Source organism: Scyliorhinus torazame, chromosome 16 (assembly GCF_047496885.1).
Source record: "Scyliorhinus torazame isolate Kashiwa2021f chromosome 16, sScyTor2.1, whole genome shotgun sequence".
NCBI classification, from domain to species: domain Eukaryota; kingdom Metazoa; phylum Chordata; class Chondrichthyes; order Carcharhiniformes; family Scyliorhinidae; genus Scyliorhinus; species Scyliorhinus torazame.
Genome location: NC_092722.1, coordinates 137322650 through 137340945, shown reverse-complemented (window position 1 = coordinate 137340945; position 18296 = coordinate 137322650). Strand labels below are relative to the sequence as shown.

General features: G+C 45.6%; 1 protein-coding gene across 2 annotated transcripts in view; it reads right to left on the bottom strand.

The window, feature by feature from the left end:
* cfap46 (cilia and flagella associated protein 46) overlaps positions 1-18296 on the bottom strand; it is a 368598-nt gene that overhangs the window by 108706 nt on the left and 241596 nt on the right. For both annotated transcript variants that reach the window (XM_072479134.1, XM_072479136.1), the window contains 4 exons: positions 11318-11500; positions 10167-10302; positions 5918-6115; positions 4367-4555 (listed from right to left, as the gene is read on the bottom strand). In XM_072479134.1, the coding sequence (XP_072335235.1) occupies positions 4367-4555; positions 5918-6115; positions 10167-10302; positions 11318-11500 (706 nt within the window). The remainder of the gene's footprint in view (positions 1-4366; positions 4556-5917; positions 6116-10166; positions 10303-11317; positions 11501-18296) is intronic.

The following is an 18296-nucleotide window of genomic DNA, read 5'->3' as shown; positions in this document are numbered from 1 at the left end:
GACATGTTGCTTGACCAGACAACGTATTTCCGTGACCACTTCAACGGTTAGCCAAGGCACCTTCGGTACTGGCTCGCTGTCATATTGAGTTGTGATCTCCAAGGCTTGTACAAGGTCGTGCCTGGTTGTCCCCCCTTTCCTCCTCTGCCTCCAGCTTTTGGTTTGGTCTCAACTCACGTTGAGTTGCTTCGCCAGTGTCTGTGTGCAAGGGTGCCATTCCCGTCTTGTCCCTTCCTTGTCACAAAGCATAATGCACCCTTCTCAAGCATACCATTCTTCTTGGCACCTCAGTACCCGAGTCCGTATGGGCAAAAGACGATGCCCTGCCAATCCAGAAGCCCCATCCTCCTACTTCCTTGGGCTACTTGAAAATTTATATTTACCACTTCTGTGGCACCTCTTCGAAAGGGTCCCCAGCTACACAAACAAATCTGCAAAGTTTTGACCTGCTCCTATCAGGTCTAATTTGTACACATCATCTCTTTCACACTCATGACATGACAGGAGGCAGCTGCTTTTTGATATGGGCAGCTGCCTCTGTGAAATGCACATGCATGAATCCCACCCTTACCCCTTTTACACCCCTTGCAAAATGGTTTGGGGTGAGGTGGGGGGGGGGGGCATGTTCAGGAAGGGGACTTTGTATTTTAGCCTTGTCCACTATGTTTGCAATGGTGGAGAGATTCTCAATCGTTGTGAAAATTTAAGTCTCAGTCTGGTTGACCATACATCAGCCACGGCCAGTGCAGAGCATATTTCACACTTCCAGGTTGCAGGAATTCCCCAGTGTAAATAGCAAATTTATGAAGCACACAGAAGATGCTGATGAACCTGGACGTTTTGTTTGGGCAATCGATGAACCTTGACCTTTGTTTTCTTGCTTGGGCAATGTGCTGTGGTTCCATCTCACATGTCCAGATATTGGTCATATGTTCCACCAAATTTTCAGGGAAACCATGAGCCTCATTTAATTTCCCCTCAACTTCAGTGTGGCGTTCTTGACAACAATCAAGTATCCATTGCCCTGATCCTTCAAATCATACACTGCGGCACAATAAAAGAATTGCAACTGCTGCCAGCATATCTTACAATCAACTTCATTATTTTGGTGTAATGGTTGTCATCAACTGGACATGAATCACATGAAATTCTTTGCTATCTGTATATGCCACGTGTTTGCTATTGACTACGAGTGCCATGAGTGGAGTTTTGGGAACCCAACCAGCTGGTAGAAGCGCTGTACCCTCTTAAATTGCCCCATGCTTTCCATAAGCAAAGTGACCCGCATGTTGCAAGGAGCTAATTAAGACTTTAATTATGGATGTAGCAATTGACTGACATGGCAAATATGACTGGTGGTTGCTTGATCTGATCTGGCTAGATAAAAATTTGCGGCAATGATGTGCAGTTTAGCCACAACTCGGTAGCAATCTCTTTGTTAAGCATATAAATTGAAGTCGGTTATCTTCAGATATGTTTAAGCAGCTGGACATCCAGAGCCACCTTTACCGGGGGCACCAAATGCCCGAGCTGCAAACACCCCCTGTCATTCTTTTGTCCAACAAGAAATTATTTTTCCATTTTTTCGTTTCCAAAGAAATGATAAATTACTGATTACTCTAATTTGAACTTGCTAAACCAGATATCTGCGAGCTGTAATTTTCATGGAGCACTGCATTTGGGCATCTTGCACATTTTTTCACTGATGGTGTGGAGCGTTTTGGCTGGCACACAGTAACACATGGCATGATGGATCAGAGACTGAAGGAAAAGGCCAACACACAGTCCAGTTGGAGGGGGTCTCGAAGAAAAGAGACATCCTGTACTTTAACACAAAAGAATGCCCTCTTATCCCTCTCGGCTGCAGTATCTGGGGCTGCTCTGCCTGGCATCATGTTCTCATATCATTCCTCATTGAGACCAAGAATGACTCTGGCTAAGATACGAGGGGTGCACAGTCAAAGATGTGCAGGTTAGGTGGATTGGCCATGCTAAATTGCCTCTTAGTGTCAAAAGATGTGTAGGTTAGGTGGGGTTCTGGGGATTGGATGGTGGAGTGGGCCTTGGTAGGGTGTCTTTCAGAGGGTCGGTGCAGACTTGAAGGGCCAAATGGTCTCCTTCTGCACGGTAGAAATTCTATGTAATAAGGAAAATACCGTAACATTTATTTTTAGGTGAATTCCTCAATTTCTGAAATAACTCTGTGGGTGAGGTGCAGTCTGACAAAGTGCTATGGAAAGTCTCCTAATGTGTTTCAAGAATCCTCTTTGCAGCTCCAGTAGGAAGTGCACATGTAGTGGTGAGAATCCTTTTAAGGAGCACTTGAAATAGATATTAATACTGTGATTATTCCCTAACAACTATCCACTGTTAGGAGAGGCTGTTAGGGCACGTGCTAGCCAACAAAATGATGTTCAACCTCTTCAACAAACGCTAACATGTATTTTAAGTGGCATTCAACCACTAAATTAGCCTCCCCGCACAGATATTTCAGTCCTCGTGATTTGAATTAGCAGCTTGAAGTGGGTACAGTAATGTTGAACCGGCTCTTTGTGGTGTTATCCTGAGAAGTAATAGCCTCACCTACCAATTTTCACAAAGCAGGCAGCCATTTGACAAGCAGCAAGCAACAACGGAAAATGAGACAATGAAACTTTGAAACAATCACTTAATTAAAGTTGAACATAAATGTGACAACTTAAGAACCTTAAACATCCAAGTGAATACCTTTTCTTCATACTCCTATGTAATGCAACCCTGTTACTTTAGCAGGGCTCGAGGCAAGCTGCTTAAATTATTGCTTGAAGGAAAATAAGGGAATGAGTGATCGAGTAAGTAGGGAGAGGATGAACGGTAAAACAGAGGCCTGAACTTGTGGAATACTTCTATTTAACCTATTTCTATTATTCTATTTAACTTGAGGGCCTGGATTCTTGCTTTGGAGCTGGGAAATCTCTCAGCTCACCCCACCCACCTTGGGAAAAAGTACCTGAAATGGTGGGATCTTCATTCCAGGAGGTGTTTTGGGTGCGGGATGGAGTAGGGCACAGATAAGAGGGAGTCACAGGAGCTACTAAGTGCCAAGGCAAACTGGTTAAAAAGCCTGCCTCGGGCAGCACGGTGGCACAGTGGTTAGCACTGCTATCTCACGGCGCCGAGGTCCCAGGTTCGATCCCGGCTCTGGGTCACTGTCCGTGGGAGTTTGCACATTCTCCCCATGTTTGCGTGCGTTTCACCCCCACAACCCAAAGATGTGCAGGCTAGGTGGATTGGCCACGATAAATTGCCCATTAATTGGAAAAAATGAATTGTGCACTCTAAATATTTTTTTTAAAAGCCTGCCTCGATTCTCTTGGACTTTGTCCCAATTGTTTTCTTAAACATTAGGTCCTCCGGGCCTTACCTCCTCTTACCCCCAACCACTTTCCATGCCCATACATGCCAACCCATTCCTTCATGGCTGGTTTAGCACAGGACTAAATAGCTGGCTTTTAAAGCAGACCAGGCAGGCCAGCAGTGTGGGTTCAATTCCCGTACCAGCCTCCGCGAACAGGCGCCGGAATGTGGCGACTAGGGGCTTTTCACAGTAACTTCATTGAAGCCTACTTGTGACAATAAGCGATTTTCATTTCATTTCATTTTTTTTTCTATTTCATTAATAGTCCATAAACCAATTCAGTGACAGTTCTACAGACGTTATCCACTCTTCACTAGCATTTGTGTCTACTCTAAAAATCTGTCAGTCACACACTGTGCGATAAGATCCTTGCTCCCATGAAAGTGGAGTGAATGTGGGACAGTGCATTGTCCTTTTGTGTCACCCCCATTTACACAGTCCAAGAGTTCTCCAGCAGTGATGGTTTTCTTCAGCCTCAAATAGAGAAACCAGTTTTTTGATCCATTTCTTGAGGTAGCACCGCCACTGCTGCATAATTGAATTCAGGGACTTCATTCCAAGCACTTCAGCTTTGCAGTTTAGTGATCCACTTGCTGCCTGTGGTCCCCCAATTTTGATAAAATGACATCTTCTGTAACTGGGAACTAAAGCCCCTTTATGAACCACACCCACACTGGATTTGTAACATCTGCATGAAACGTACACCTGGTGGCAGTCCCAGTACATTTGCACTGAATGCAAGATTAAGCCAAACCATAAAGTTCCAAAGCTACATCTGCTATTCTTAATTCTTATAGACACAAATTCTGGAGTGCACTGTTTCTGTAAACCAAGTACTGAGACAAAAATAAATCTGTTATATAAGATTTTTTAAAAAGTTGCAAAGCCTACATTAAAAGTGCATCACTGTTACTTCTAATGGTAGAAATCATATGATTGCCTGTGGAACAGAATTAGAAGAAATCTTACCAGCATTTGTTGAACCCAAGCAAAGCCTGGATTGATTGGGTCCATTTGTACTGCCAGCAACCGTAGACACCTGCCAGTCAGACAGAGACACGTGGACCTAATTTCTTCAGAGCTGCTGCTCAGGTTATGTGCACTCGCTAGCTGAGCCAGAGCTTTTTGTCCCAATGACCCGGCTACAGTCACCCATTCCTGAACAAACACAATGATTTGCACACAATTACATAAATTATAGCACGCATAATTGTTCACAAAAAAGTATCCACCAAAGATTAAGGGCTGGACATTCCGCCACCCACTGTTGGCGGGGTTGCCAATCCAGTGGTGAAGTTAGCGTCGGGCAAAAAACTGACAAGCTACATGCCTCGCGGCGGCAGGAGAATGAAAACGGGTCATTTGAACTCATTTGCATTGGGTTAATGACTTGGAAGTCCGATTATCCATGCCCCCATGATGCTCTGACCTTTTCGGCTGGGAATCACACGGGCAGGGATTGGTGCAAGGATTTTCAAGTTTGGCCCTGACGCGATGGATGGTGGGTCAAGCGGGTATATATTCAACAATAGATTAAAAACATGTGTTTTACATCGGTGCCCCAATGTCAATCGGAGGCCCTCACAGTCCCACAATGCAAATCTTGCCCATCCCACCCCCCAGCACTCCAACAGACCCCCGAGGGGGTTAATTGACAGTAGTGTGGGGAAGGGTCAGGTGGCCAGTGGGAGGGCATTCAGTGAGGGGGCAATGGGCGGGTGCATGGGGAGGTTAGATGGCAGGGAGAGCAGGGCAGTCGGGGGAGGGTGATCCTGCGGGGGGGGGGGGGGGGGAAAGAGGTGGTAGGGAGTCCCGTGAGGGATGGGGGCATCCTAACATTTTCTGGGTTAGTATTACTATAAGACGGTGGGAAAAGTTTGTGATTTGTACTGTACTTCCAGATGGTTCCCATTGCTGAGCAATTGCCCAACGGAGGTTTAAACTTCCTGGACAATTGCCATGCAATCCATACCGGAGGGCCTTCCCCGCAGGGCAGGGAGGTTTCTGGCACATCTTTGGGATACCCACCAGTTACAACTCCCTGGAGCTTGGATGTTATGGGCCAACCCTTCACTTTCTTTTTATATTTTTGATAAAAAAGGCTGTCATCTCAAAATGTTACCTGCCTTCACAGTGCTATCATTAAATATGTTTTAATAAATGCAAAGTTACAGAGGGTCTAGATTTTGAAATACATTCAGCTTTTAGACTGCTGAAATACCACAAGAGGTAGCTCCTAATTATTGGCACTCTGGCCAATACTTGTAACAATAAATTATTTTAATCACCACTACATGCTATTGTCCAAAGATTAGGGATTTTGAATTTTGGCTTTGGGGTTTCTAAAGTATTTAATTTATTTCCCAACTCAAACTCATTTACCACATGAATCTAAGGTTTTCAACTCCAGAGTGTACATAAACGTAAGGTGACATTCTCATTGTGTTCGTCTTGAAACTGCCCATAGCAAGCTTTCACATATAAGCTGAAATCGGATGGTAGAGACTGTTTATGAATTACCTTTTCTACCGGTGTGTAATCAGGTGTGGAACTAATGAATTCCTCTACAATTAGCTGCAGCAATCCTTTCCTTCTCCCTGCTTCAGCTTCCTTTTTATCTTTCACAATAACCAGTTCAAGCATGTCCAAAACCAATTGCACAAAGATTAACTTGAGAGATGCCAGCTTCCTTATTAGAGGCAAACTTGCATTTGTCATCTGAAAATAATCATCGGACAAGTACTTTAAAGGTAAAAAAATTACGATTTTTATAAAAAGTCACACAACGTGAACAATGCCTTTTAAATAATTATTAATATAAATCTGAATCAAATTCATAATAAAATATAGAACATGTATTTATGATAGTTTATGACGCCTGTTTCTGTTTGTCAATTCATAAATAAAATTGACAGGTCCCAAGTTTTCTTGACTTGTATACTTAGAATGTAACAACATGAAAACGTATATTAAGAAAGGATATTTGACTTATCAAGCTGTTTTGTTTTACCAAAGAACACTTTGTGACACAGGATGGAGGACACAGAAGATTGAAGGCCAGTTGGTATTGTTCACATTTATATTAATTTTATCACGCTAAAACAAGCGACTCAATATCCTTGTTTTGGTAGCATGGTTCATTTTGTGCCATGCTTATCCATGCAGCGAGGCTATAGGTATCAGATGGAGATTGAGGATGGGAGAAAGATCCAGGAGGAGGTAATGTTTAGTAGATGATCATTCTGGGCGTCCACACGAGATCCCCAGGATCACAGGTACCAGTCTTCAGTCAATTTGATTCATTCTACATGATAGCAAGAAGCAGCTAAAGGCACTGAATACTGCAAAGGCCGTGGGGCCTCAGGCTGGAGGTGCCCTCGCAATCCCCCTCCTACACTATCAGATCCCACCTCTGTTGGTGGGCTGTCCTTCCAAGACTGATGGTTCTCTGATTAAACCTGCAACCTCAAGGACCCACCATAGTTAATTGAGCAACCGATACGTAATCAAAACATTTGGAGGGTGCCTCCTGGTACATCTTGCCAGTGGGCCCATGCCAGCAAATGCAGGGTTGGGATCCAGGAATAATCTCAGTCCATATTTACTTTTAAAGATGCTAATATTTCACCCAATGTGTGAATTTTCTGTGACAATTTATCTTAATGACTGTCCATAAGCATGTTCAGGTTAATGCAATCATTACTAAGTCATCAAGCTTTTGGCTGTGTGGGGCATTTTGGCATAAAGATGCCTTTTTGCAAAATATTTTTAAAATCACATTCCTACAAAGCATTTTCTAAATATCCTCCATCCTGTGTCACAATTCTTCTGCATCTGTGGTTATAAATTGTTAATTTCATCAAACAGTTATTGAACTGTTTAAAAAGGACTTTAAAAAGCAAAAAAATGACACTGACTTAAGATGGCTGCCAAAGGTCACCTGACACCTGGTATTACAGGTTTTTTAGAAGTTTCCAATGTGGATTAAAATTAAAACATACCCAGACATTCTCCTGTAGAATTCCACGCCCATTGATGTCAAAACCTACTTCAAAAGATTTAGTCAAACTGTACTGGACTATCAACTGGACACAGAAAATCCATCAGGACAATATGGAAATGTAATTTTCCAACCTCATCCAGATGAATAACGAATTATTCAGAAGTTAATGGCTGGTACATTACAGAATCTAATGGCCTTAGCCATAAAACCACTTGCCACGGTCTGTCCAAACATGAGCTAAGCAAATAGCTTCTGAAATCATTAGTGGGAGAGAGATCATGTGACCTGAATAACCATTTTATAAATCTCTTATTATAATACATAGGGCGGGATTCTCCCGCAATTGGCGGGATGGCTTGACGCCGGCGCCAAGAATGGCACGAACCACCCCGGCATCGGGCCAACCAGAAGTTGCGGAATCCTCCGCACTTCCGGGGGCTAGGCCGGCGGCGGAGGGGTTGGCAGTGGTTATGGGGGTGGTGAGAGGTCACTCACAGGTAGACCCTACCACATGGCGACTCCACATCACCTGACTCCCACACGCCCTCCCCCCAATAAGTTGGTTAAACATGATTTTCCTTTCACAAATCCATGTTGACTCTGCCTGATTACCATGAGCTTATCAAAATGCCCTGCTATAATGCCTTTAATAGTAGCTTCTAATATTTTTCCTGTGGCAGATGTTGGACTAATTGGCCCATAGTTTCCTGTTTTCTGTCCACCTGCCTTTTTGAATAACCGAGTTACATTAGTTACTTTCCAATCTAATACATCTTTGATAATAGTTTCTAACATTTTCCCTTCGAAAGATGTTAAGGTAACTGTCCTGTAGTTTTCCACTTTCTCTCTCCCTCAATACTGGAATCACATTTTCTTTTTTCAAATCCAATGGGACCTTCCCCGAATATAGGGAGTTTTAGAAAATGAAAACCAATGCAACAACTATCTCACTAGCCACTACTTTTAAGACCAGAGAAGGAAGTCCTTCAGTATCTGGGCTCTTGTCTGCCTGCAGCTCCAAAAGTTCACTCCGTGTCACTTCTCTGGTGACAGTAATTTTCCTGAGTTCCTCCCTCATGTCCTGATTTTTACCTGCTTCTGGGATGTTGCTTGTATCCTTATAGTGAAGACTGATGCAAAATTCTTGTTCAATTAATCTGCCATATCCTTGTTTTCCTTTATCAATTCTCCAGACTCACTTTCTATAGGACCAACACTCACTTTGCCAACTCTTTTTAAAAACATTCTGAAAACTCCTACTATCTAAGGCAGATAGGGGGATGGCGTTTTGGTGAAGCTAACAGCAGAACGGTGTAACTTGGTCTGCAATTTCTGTATATTCAAGTTCAAATGTAAACTTACCACTTTCTTGAAGTCAGTGTACTATTCTTGCATTCATAATGGCAAGTGTCATTTCCCTCGCTGTTGCTTTGAAAGCAGGATTTTGAAAGCAAATAGTTTATCATATGAGAGTACCTTTAAGAAATGGGTGTTTTTTATAGAATAACTGTAGTGGGTGTACTTTTAAGAAATGGGTGTTGATTACTGCAGTGATGTCAGAGTGTTGGTGGAGCTGGGCTGTCTGTCAGCTTTTTGTTTCAGTTTGAGAAAAGCTTGGGTGTGTCTGTGTTTTTTTGGTTTCATTTCAGTGTTGGAGCTGCAGTCAGCCACAGAATGTGTAATGTTGTTCTCTCTGCTATGGAAAGACTATCTCTTGATCATTTGGTGAATTCAGAGCTCTAACTGTTCTCAGTAGTGAATTTAAACCTGATATGCTCCTGATAAAAGTTTTTTTTTAAGTCTTAAGGATGTTAAAAGGAAAGTAAGGATTACTTAGTGTTGTATTCTTTGGGGATTGTATTTGAATTAATGGTTGTTAAGATGTTCACTGTATGTTTTAAAAAGGTTAACTTGAATTCATAGAATAAACATTATTTTGCTTTAAAAAATACTTTTCCATTTCTGCTGTACCACACCTGTAGAGTGGGCCGTGTGCTCCCCAAACCACAATCTATTAAAAGTTGTGGGTCATAGAATTTTATATCATAGAATTTACAGTGCAGAAGGAGGCCATTCGGCCCATCGAGTCTGCACCGGCTCTTGGAAAGAGCACCCTACACCCAAGGTCAACACCTCCACCCTATCCCCATAACCCAGTAACCCCACCCAATACTAAGGGCAATTTTGGACACTAAGGGCAATTTATCACGGCCAATCCACCTAACCTGCACATCTTTGGAATGTGGGAGGAAACCGGAGCACCCGGAGGAAACCCACGCACACACAGGGAGGATGTGCAGACTCCACACAGACAGTGACCCAAGCTGGAATCAAACCTAGGACCCTGGAGCTGTGAAACAATTGTGCTATTCACAATGCTACCATGATGAACTCCATGATACACTTTGGGGTTCTCTAAAACCCTGGCCCATAAAAAGTTATTCTTCTATACATTACCATTTGAATTTCATTTTGTCTTATTTAAAAACCTATGAATTGTTAAGAGTGCAGCCGGATTTACAAGGATTTCCCGTGCAATAATTAACTGAAAAAAGCAGCAGTTGTGTCAAGACAAAATGGGAAGGGAAAGATGAAAGATTTCTCACATTATAAAGTTCCAGTCATAATAATGACTTTACAACTAAAGCAGAAAATAAATCCAAGATCTGCTTTACAAGCCCAGTTGTTGAGATGGTTTCTAAATTCTTGAGATCATTTTAACATAAATGAATAAAGGCCAGTCATTGAACATCTAGTTTTTTTTACCGCTTTAAGTGGCAACAAGCTCATCAGGTCACTGAAAGCCTCTTCTTCAATCAAGATGACCTTCTTTATTCGTGCGTATGCATCCATCAGAAGACGGTGTTTTGATTCCTCCTCATCGCTGTGTTTAGCGAGCATGCTTTAGGAAAAGAAAACGAAAATGAACAAGTGCTGAAATGTAAATAAACGCTAATTTTGCATTTTTCTACCTCCCCTCTCCGATGTTCAATGGAAACAATGAAGCGTATCCATATAAATGTCGAGGTAACTAGAGACAAGTTAGATTATCATGGAATTTAGAGTGCAGAAGGAGGCTATTCGGCCCATCGAGTCTGCACCGGCCCTTGGAAAGAGCACCCTACCCAAGGTCAACACCTCCACCCCATCCCCATAACCCAGTAACCCCACCCAACACTAAGGGCAATTTTGGACACTAAGGGCAATTTATCATGGCCAATCCACCTAACCTGCACATCTTTGGACTGTGGGAGGAAACCGGAGCACCCGGAGGAAACCCACGCACACACGGGGAGGATGTGCAGACTCCGCACAGACAGTGACCCAAGCCGGAATCGAACCTGGGACCTTGGAGCTGTGAAGCAATTGTGCTATCCACAATGCTACCGTGCTTGGTTGGGTTGTTTCCCTTAGAGCAGAGAAGGCTGAGAAGTTGTACAAAATTATGAGGGGCTTAGATATGCTAAGTAGGAAGAGACCTTTCCCCTGAGTAGTGGTGTCAGTAACCAGGGAGCATAGATTTAAGGTAAGAGACAAGAGATTTAGAGGAGATTTGAGGAACCGCTTTTTCACCCCGAGGGTGGAGGGAATTTGGAACACTGCCTGAAAGGGTGGTAGAGGCGGGAACACTCACAACATTTAAGAAGCATTTAGGTGAACATTTGAAACACCACAGCATGCAAGGCGACAGACCAAGTGCTGGAAAATGGGATTAGAATAGATAGGTGCTTGCTGGTCAGTGCAGCCACGATGGGCCGAAGGGACTCTTTTTGTGCTGTAAAACTATATGGCTCCACTCTGACAGAAATAACGACGAGCACCAACAATTACTTTTCTGGTCTGTATTCAACATACATTCAACTTTTGTGAGTATATAAACAGCTATAGTAAAGAAAATTGCACATAAATTAACCTACATTAGTATATTTACATGTTCCGCCATAATATCCACTGATTCTTCTCTGTACCCATATTGGAGCATAGTATTTGCAAGCTGTTCCATTTTATCACAAACTGAAAGCAGCTTTTGTACATTCTCAGCTTTCTTTAAATTAGCATTACCTAATGCTTTTATGGATTCCACTTCAGTGGACGCTACCCTGCAACAAAAAACAACAACTTTAACATACACACAATATATCTCATAGATTTGTTTCGAAAAAGGAAATATTAGTGACTGGAAAAAGGAGGTCATTAGCTGGGATTAGCTGAGTTACGTACAGAGAAGTGGTCACATCGCAGGCTAAGACTCCACAACCAGGAAGGGAATGGGTGACCAGGCAGAGCAGGAGGACAAGACAGGAAGTGCAAGAATCTCCTGTGGTCATTCCCCTGTGGAACAGATATACCACTGTTGATACTATTAAGGGGAATGGCTCCCAAAGGAAACCAGCAGCAGCTAAATTTGTTGCACTACTGTTGGTTCTGCTGCACCGGAGAGGAGTAAAATGTATGGGAATGCAGTATTTATAGGGGATATAATTGTAAGGGGACTAGGTAGGTGTTTCTGTGGCCACAAACGATACTCCAAGATGATGGGCGTTATCTGCCGGCCGCGACATACTCGATTGGGAGTGCGACGCGGCCGGTAGATGCTGGGTTAAGCCCCCCGCGGGGCTTCCCGACAACCCCTACACCTCGTCGGATCTGCCGAGTCCCGCGAGGTGACCGGATCAGGAACCCGTCCACAATGGGCGGGACAAAGCCACACTTGTACAAGTAGGCCTTAAACCTACTAAGGCCTACTTACCCATGATGTACCGGCCACCTGGCATCTAACTGCCTCCCCAGGGAGTCTCCAGCTGGCACCATTCAGTATTGGTCTACACAAACATGGACCAGGTGGAAGGTCATCAAGGGTTCTCCCAAGCCAATGGAGGCCCCTGGGTGGCCAGCGATAGTGCAGGCCATCCCCCTAAACCCTCCCCTGGAACGTTGGTACCTTGGCACTGCCACCTTGGCACTGCCAAAGTGGCAAGGTGGCACTGGCTAGAGTCAGGGCCCAAGGGGGCCGTGCGCATGAAACGAGCAGTTGGGGGGGGGGGGGGGGGGGGGGTGGTGTAGTCACCTGGGTTGGCCAACTCCCGATGTAAAATGGAGAACAGCAAAGGCTGCAGGGAAATTTAGCCAACACAGGCAGAAACCAGCAGGTGCAAGTTTACTGTGTATTAAACTCTGCAAAAGCCCAGACAGCATCGATACAAGCAGCCATCTGCATAACAATGTAGCAGCCATCTACATACTAATGCGCGATCCCCGGGAACAATCGCAACATTTGGGACAAACAAAGCGAAGCCAGACTCCCCGGCGCCAGCAGGAGCCAACACAAAAGAGGTTAACGGACACCTCAAGACCGCCCATCGATCAGGGAACCGCTCCAGTATTGGAGAAATTGAACCAAGCGATTGGAACAAAGTCCAATCACTTAGAACCAGGTACAGGGTCCGCCCCGAAAGGCGGGAAGCCCCTGGGGACTATAAAGTTAAGCCCCCAAGCTCAAATCGTTCTTCTTGACCGGGTCACTCAGCAACGCGAACCAACCTTGACCGTGACCAGTTCAACTGCCGCCGAGATCCAGTAAGTCTTAAGTCGACGCTCGCTACAAGATAGGCGCTCCTACCTATTAATCCGTACCAACTTCGAATCCCGCAGACTCAGAACCCGAACGAAAGACCATCTGTTCCCCTGACCTGGTGGGCCAGTCCGAAGCTAAGTATAGGCCTGTTAATCGTAGAAGTAGCTTAGATGTAGAATTTGTGCATGAGTAGCGATTACTGTGGGTAATAAATGTGCTTTGATTTGAATCTTACTGATCGGTGTATTGAGTTATTGATCATTACTTGGACTTGAACCTCGTGGCGGTATCATAAAGATACCTGGCGACTCGAGAGCAAAGGTTATAAAACAGAGCCAATTGAACCAACCAAACGTTAGCAACAGTGGGAGTGGGGGGGGGGGCGGTACGAAGGGTGGGGCATGTATGGCGGATAAAGACAGGTCTCTGGGAGATTTAGGGGGGTTGAGGGGTCCTGGAAAGGGGGCATGTAAGGGTGTGTGGGAGATCTGGAAGAGGGATGTCCCCAGGGACCCCATAGCAGGGTGCCCTCACTTGGGGGGGGCGGGGGCGTTAATACCCATGTGTGTGTGGGGGATCCACAAGATCACGGAGATTGGGGCACTGTTTCAAAATGGCAGCCTGATCTCAGCGTTCTGCTCACCAGTGATGAAAATAATTCTTTATAAAAAAGTTTTAATTTTTAAAAATTGAGAGTACCCAATCATGTTTTTTCTAATTAAGGGGCAATTTAGTGTGGCCAATCCACATATCCTGCACATCTTTTGGATTGTGGGGGTGAAACCCCCGCAGACTCGGGAGGATGTGGAAGCTCCACACAGACAGTGACTTGAGGCCGGGATCGAACCCTCAGCGTCATAGGCAGCAGTGCTAACCACTGCACCACCATGCCGCATGATGAAAAGTAATTCTAAATGTGGGCTAAACCAGTGAGAAACTCCAGGGCCCAAAAAAGTGACTACTGGTGCGGTTTCATGGAAACGGTTGGTTGGTAGCGTGCAGGATCTATTGAGAGTTTCCCGAAGCTCGATCTGGCGAGGCAGTCACTGTTGTCAAACATTAATTGGTCCACTTAATGAAGCCCCATGGGCTTCATGCTGCAAATGATGGTCCTGCCGTCTGATTGGCCAGGACCGCATCTGCCAGTTCACCGCCAACAAGGGGGAGCAACACTTAAACTGATCCCGCAGAGCAAACCATACACAGTTCGCATCCATAACACTGATGAGACCAGTCCCATGATTCGGGGATACCGATGAGGTCAGATTGTTGGACGCAATTGAGTCCAGGCTTGATGCCCTGATTCCCTGAGGGGCTCGGAGAGTCAGCGACAGGGCAGCCAGTGTCACCTGGGACAAAGTTATAGCGGGAGTCAGCTGAGGGACCGTCACCACAGGAACCGGCAGCCAGTGCCGCAAGAAGATCAATGACCTCCACCGAGCCACACGGTGGGTTACCTATCCCCGGTAATGCTCAGGTGGGCATTGCTGAACCACTTCAGAGCAGGGTTTGGAAGGGTGGGAAAGTGAGGGCGGCACCATTGGGGGCTAGGGGCTGTTGGAGACACAAATGTACAACATTAGAAAATGTTGCACCCGAGGAATATGACACCTCTGCAATGTGGGCCAACCCCCAATCCTCTGCCCCAGCCTCCTGGCATGGTGGTCCAGGATTCCACCACCTTCCACCCAGACACACCACATGGTGGGTATGAGCGAGCACTCAACAGGCAGGCATGAGTAAGACTGTGGTATAGATTGAGGTGCTCAAGTGCTCGGCTCTCAGTGGTTTATCATCATCCCACCCCGCCTTCCATAGTGACCCGTTGAAAGGGCTGGCACAGTCCCCTCATTCCGGGGTGATGTCACATAGACTCTGGGAGAGCAGAATAGGGTGGTGGCTGGAGGATGAGTACGGGGGAGAAGGGAGGGGAGGGGGGTAGTGGGGGTGAGATGATGGGTGAAACCACTCCCTATGTAAATTGGGCGAGGATGAGGGCCTCCCTGGTCTTCCAGGCCTTTGTCGCTGCCGCCGGTCCTCCATCCTCTGGCTGGTTTTGCAGGCCTCCCTGGGCTCACCCTCCACCAACTCCTGGTCCGGCATGTCCTCATTCTCCTCCTCGAAGGTGGTCACATGTTCGCCCCCCCCCTCCATCTCCAGCACCTCGCCAGGTTGTGGAGGGCACAGCAGACCACCACAAAGTGGCTGACCCTCTGGGGGAATGTGGGGGCGGGGGGGGGGGGGGGGGGGGGGGGGTATTGCAGTGCACCACCAGAGCGGACGAGGCATCGGACTCACATTTTGAGGAGTCAGATGCACCGCTCAATGACCTCATGGGCCTCATTATATCAGATCTCCGCATCGGTATCATTAACCAGGTCCTCTATGGGTATCTCTTATCCCCCAAGAGCCAAACGGCAATCCTAGGGTGGTCCTCGAAGAGGTCGTGGATGTCCGACTGTCCCAGGAAGTAGTTGTCGTGCACACTTCCTGGGAAGGGTGCACACACGTGCATGATCCTCATGCGGTGGTCGTACACAAGCTGGACGTTCAGGGAGTGGAACCCCTTCCTGTTGATGTAGGGCACTCCCTGACAGACCGGTTGGATGATCAGCCATGATTGTAATGAATGGCGGAGCAGGCTCATGTAGCTGAATGGCCTACTCTTGCTCCAATTTTCTACGTTTCTATATTTTGCTCTTGGAGAGGGCCATCAAGGACATGACAGGCCAGATGCCTTGGGAGAATAGATCAAGTTTTGGAGGCTGGCCCCTGCTTGAAATCAGAAGATGCTGAATCTTGATGTGGTAGTTCCCAGCTATCAGTATACAATGCAATTCCAAATTCTGGTGAGATTGCCAGAGATAGTGTTGGACAAAAGTTTGATGTAGTTCCAAAAAGGAAGGAAGTGGGAAAATTGGCTTTGTTTTTTTAAAATTGGCACTGGTGCTTAACTATATTCAACTTGGAACTTGGTTATGGCAGGAGACTCCCAGGAGCACAGCGGAAATGCATCTTCAAAGCACCCCTGAAATTATCAAAACTCCCTCACCGACCCATGGCAGTCTCAGTTTGACCGACAAGGACATGGAACCATTGAGAGACTTTGTCGCAAGAACGCAGGGGCAACATCCAGGCATTGGAGAGAATGTACAAACCTCCAAACATATCATCTGCTCAAACCTTCAAGCACCAGGTCCTCACCATGTGGAAGTCTGAATTGGACTTATTGAACCCATCAAACTAGAATGGAAGAAAGTCCTCCTGGATTCTGAGGGATTTCCTAGACCATCTATGAAGATTATATATCAAAGCACCAATTGCAAATGTTCAGCACATTTTGATTCCATGGTTTGAATAATTGCTGAGAATTTTTTTATAGAAATCAGTGCAACTAAAAATTGTCAATCCACAACATTGTCTTCAGTAGCACTGTGCTCAGATATAGTTAGAGCATTTACCTACAAAATCAAAGATATTTGTAACACTGTCTTCTGTCATTACATAGGAACAGGAGTAGGCCATTCAGCCCCTTGAGCCTGTCTCCCCATTCAATGAGATCATGGTTGATCTGTGACCTAACTCCATGTACCTTCCTTTGGCCCATATCCCTTAATATTTTTGCTGAACAAATCTATCTCAGATTTAAAATGAACAACTGTTCAAGCTTTAATTGGTGTTTGTGGGGAAGAGTTCCAAACCTCTTCCACCCTTTGAGCTAAGAGTCCTTCCTAACATCTCTCCTGAACGTTTTATCCCTAATTTTTAGACCATGCCGTTAGTTTTCAAACCAGTGGAAATAGTTTATCTTTATCTACTCTGTTTTTCCCTGTTAATATATTAAATACTTCGATCAGATCACCCCATAACCTTTGAAATTTAGCAAAAACGGGTCTAATTTGAGTAATCTCTCCTCCACCTGTAATCCAGGTATCATTTTTGTAAACCTACACTGCACTCCCTCCAAGGGCAAAATATCCTTCCTAAGATGTGGTGCCCAGAACTGCTCGCAGTAATCCAACTGGGGTCTAACCAGGGTTTTGTACAGCTGCGGCATAATCCCTGCATCTTTATACTCCAATCCTCTAGATATAAAGGCTAGCGTTCCATTAGGCCTTTTGATTATTTTCTGCGCTTTGTGGATTTTAAGGATCTTTGCGATTGAATCCCCAAGTCTCTTTGGAAATGCACTGTACATAACCTCTTTCCATTTAGAAAGTACTCTACTCTATCCATTTTTGATCCAAAACAGATAGCCTCGCACTTGCTTACATTGAATTCCATCTGCCACAATTTTGCCCTTTCACCTAATCGGTCAATATCTCCGTGCAATTTTATGCTATCATCTAGGCTGTCGACAATGCCATCTAACTTTGTATCGCCCACAAATTTGGATATATGACTTTCTTTGCCATCATCCAAGTCATTAATGAATAGTGTTAATAACTGAGTCTTCAACACAGATCCCTGCTGTACACCAGTCGTTACCTCCTGCCAATTAGACTAATTACCCAAATCTCCACTCTCTGTCACCTGCCTCTCAACCAATTTCCTAACTATGCCAATAATTTGTCCTCAACTCCATGGGCTTTCACCTTAGTTAACAGTCTCTCATGTGGGACTTTATCGGACTTCCGGTTGCGGCTATGCCTAGGTAGGTAGCACGTTCGGCAGCTCCCGCCGAGAACGGACTTTTGGGCTCTTCAGAGGGGCCCCAACGGCAATTGTTTGACGGCTTCCAGTGTGGGAAGGTGACAGCAAGGACCCCCCGACATTATACGGATTGGACCAGGAGTGGAGCGGTTAAAAAAGTGATCCTGGTGCAGCAAAAAGTGCGATGGAGGAAAAGCAAAATGGCGGCGGGTGGAGACCAAGCAGCGTGGGCGCAGTGGTCGCAGGAGCAGCAGGAGTTTCTTAAACGCTGCTTTGAGGAGCTGAGGACAGAAATGCTGGCGCCAATGAAAGCGGCGCTTGAGAAGCTTGTGGAGACCCAGAAGGCCCAAGGGGCGGCGATCCGGGAGGTGCGGACAAAAGCCTCGGAGAACGAGGACGAGATCTTGGGCCTGGCGGTGAAGGTGGAGGCGCACGAGGTGCTGACAAGAGGTGGGCAGAAACATTTGAGGACCTGGAGAATAGGTCGAGGAGGAAGAATCTTCGGATTCATGAGCACGATGCTCAATTCGCTGATGGGCGCGGGAGCTTTCCCGGGGCCCCTGGAACTGGATGGGGCTCATCGGGTTCTGGCAAGGAAACCCAAAGCCAACGAGCCGCCAAGGGCTGTAGTGGTGAGGGTCCACCGCTTTATGGACAGAGAGTGTGTC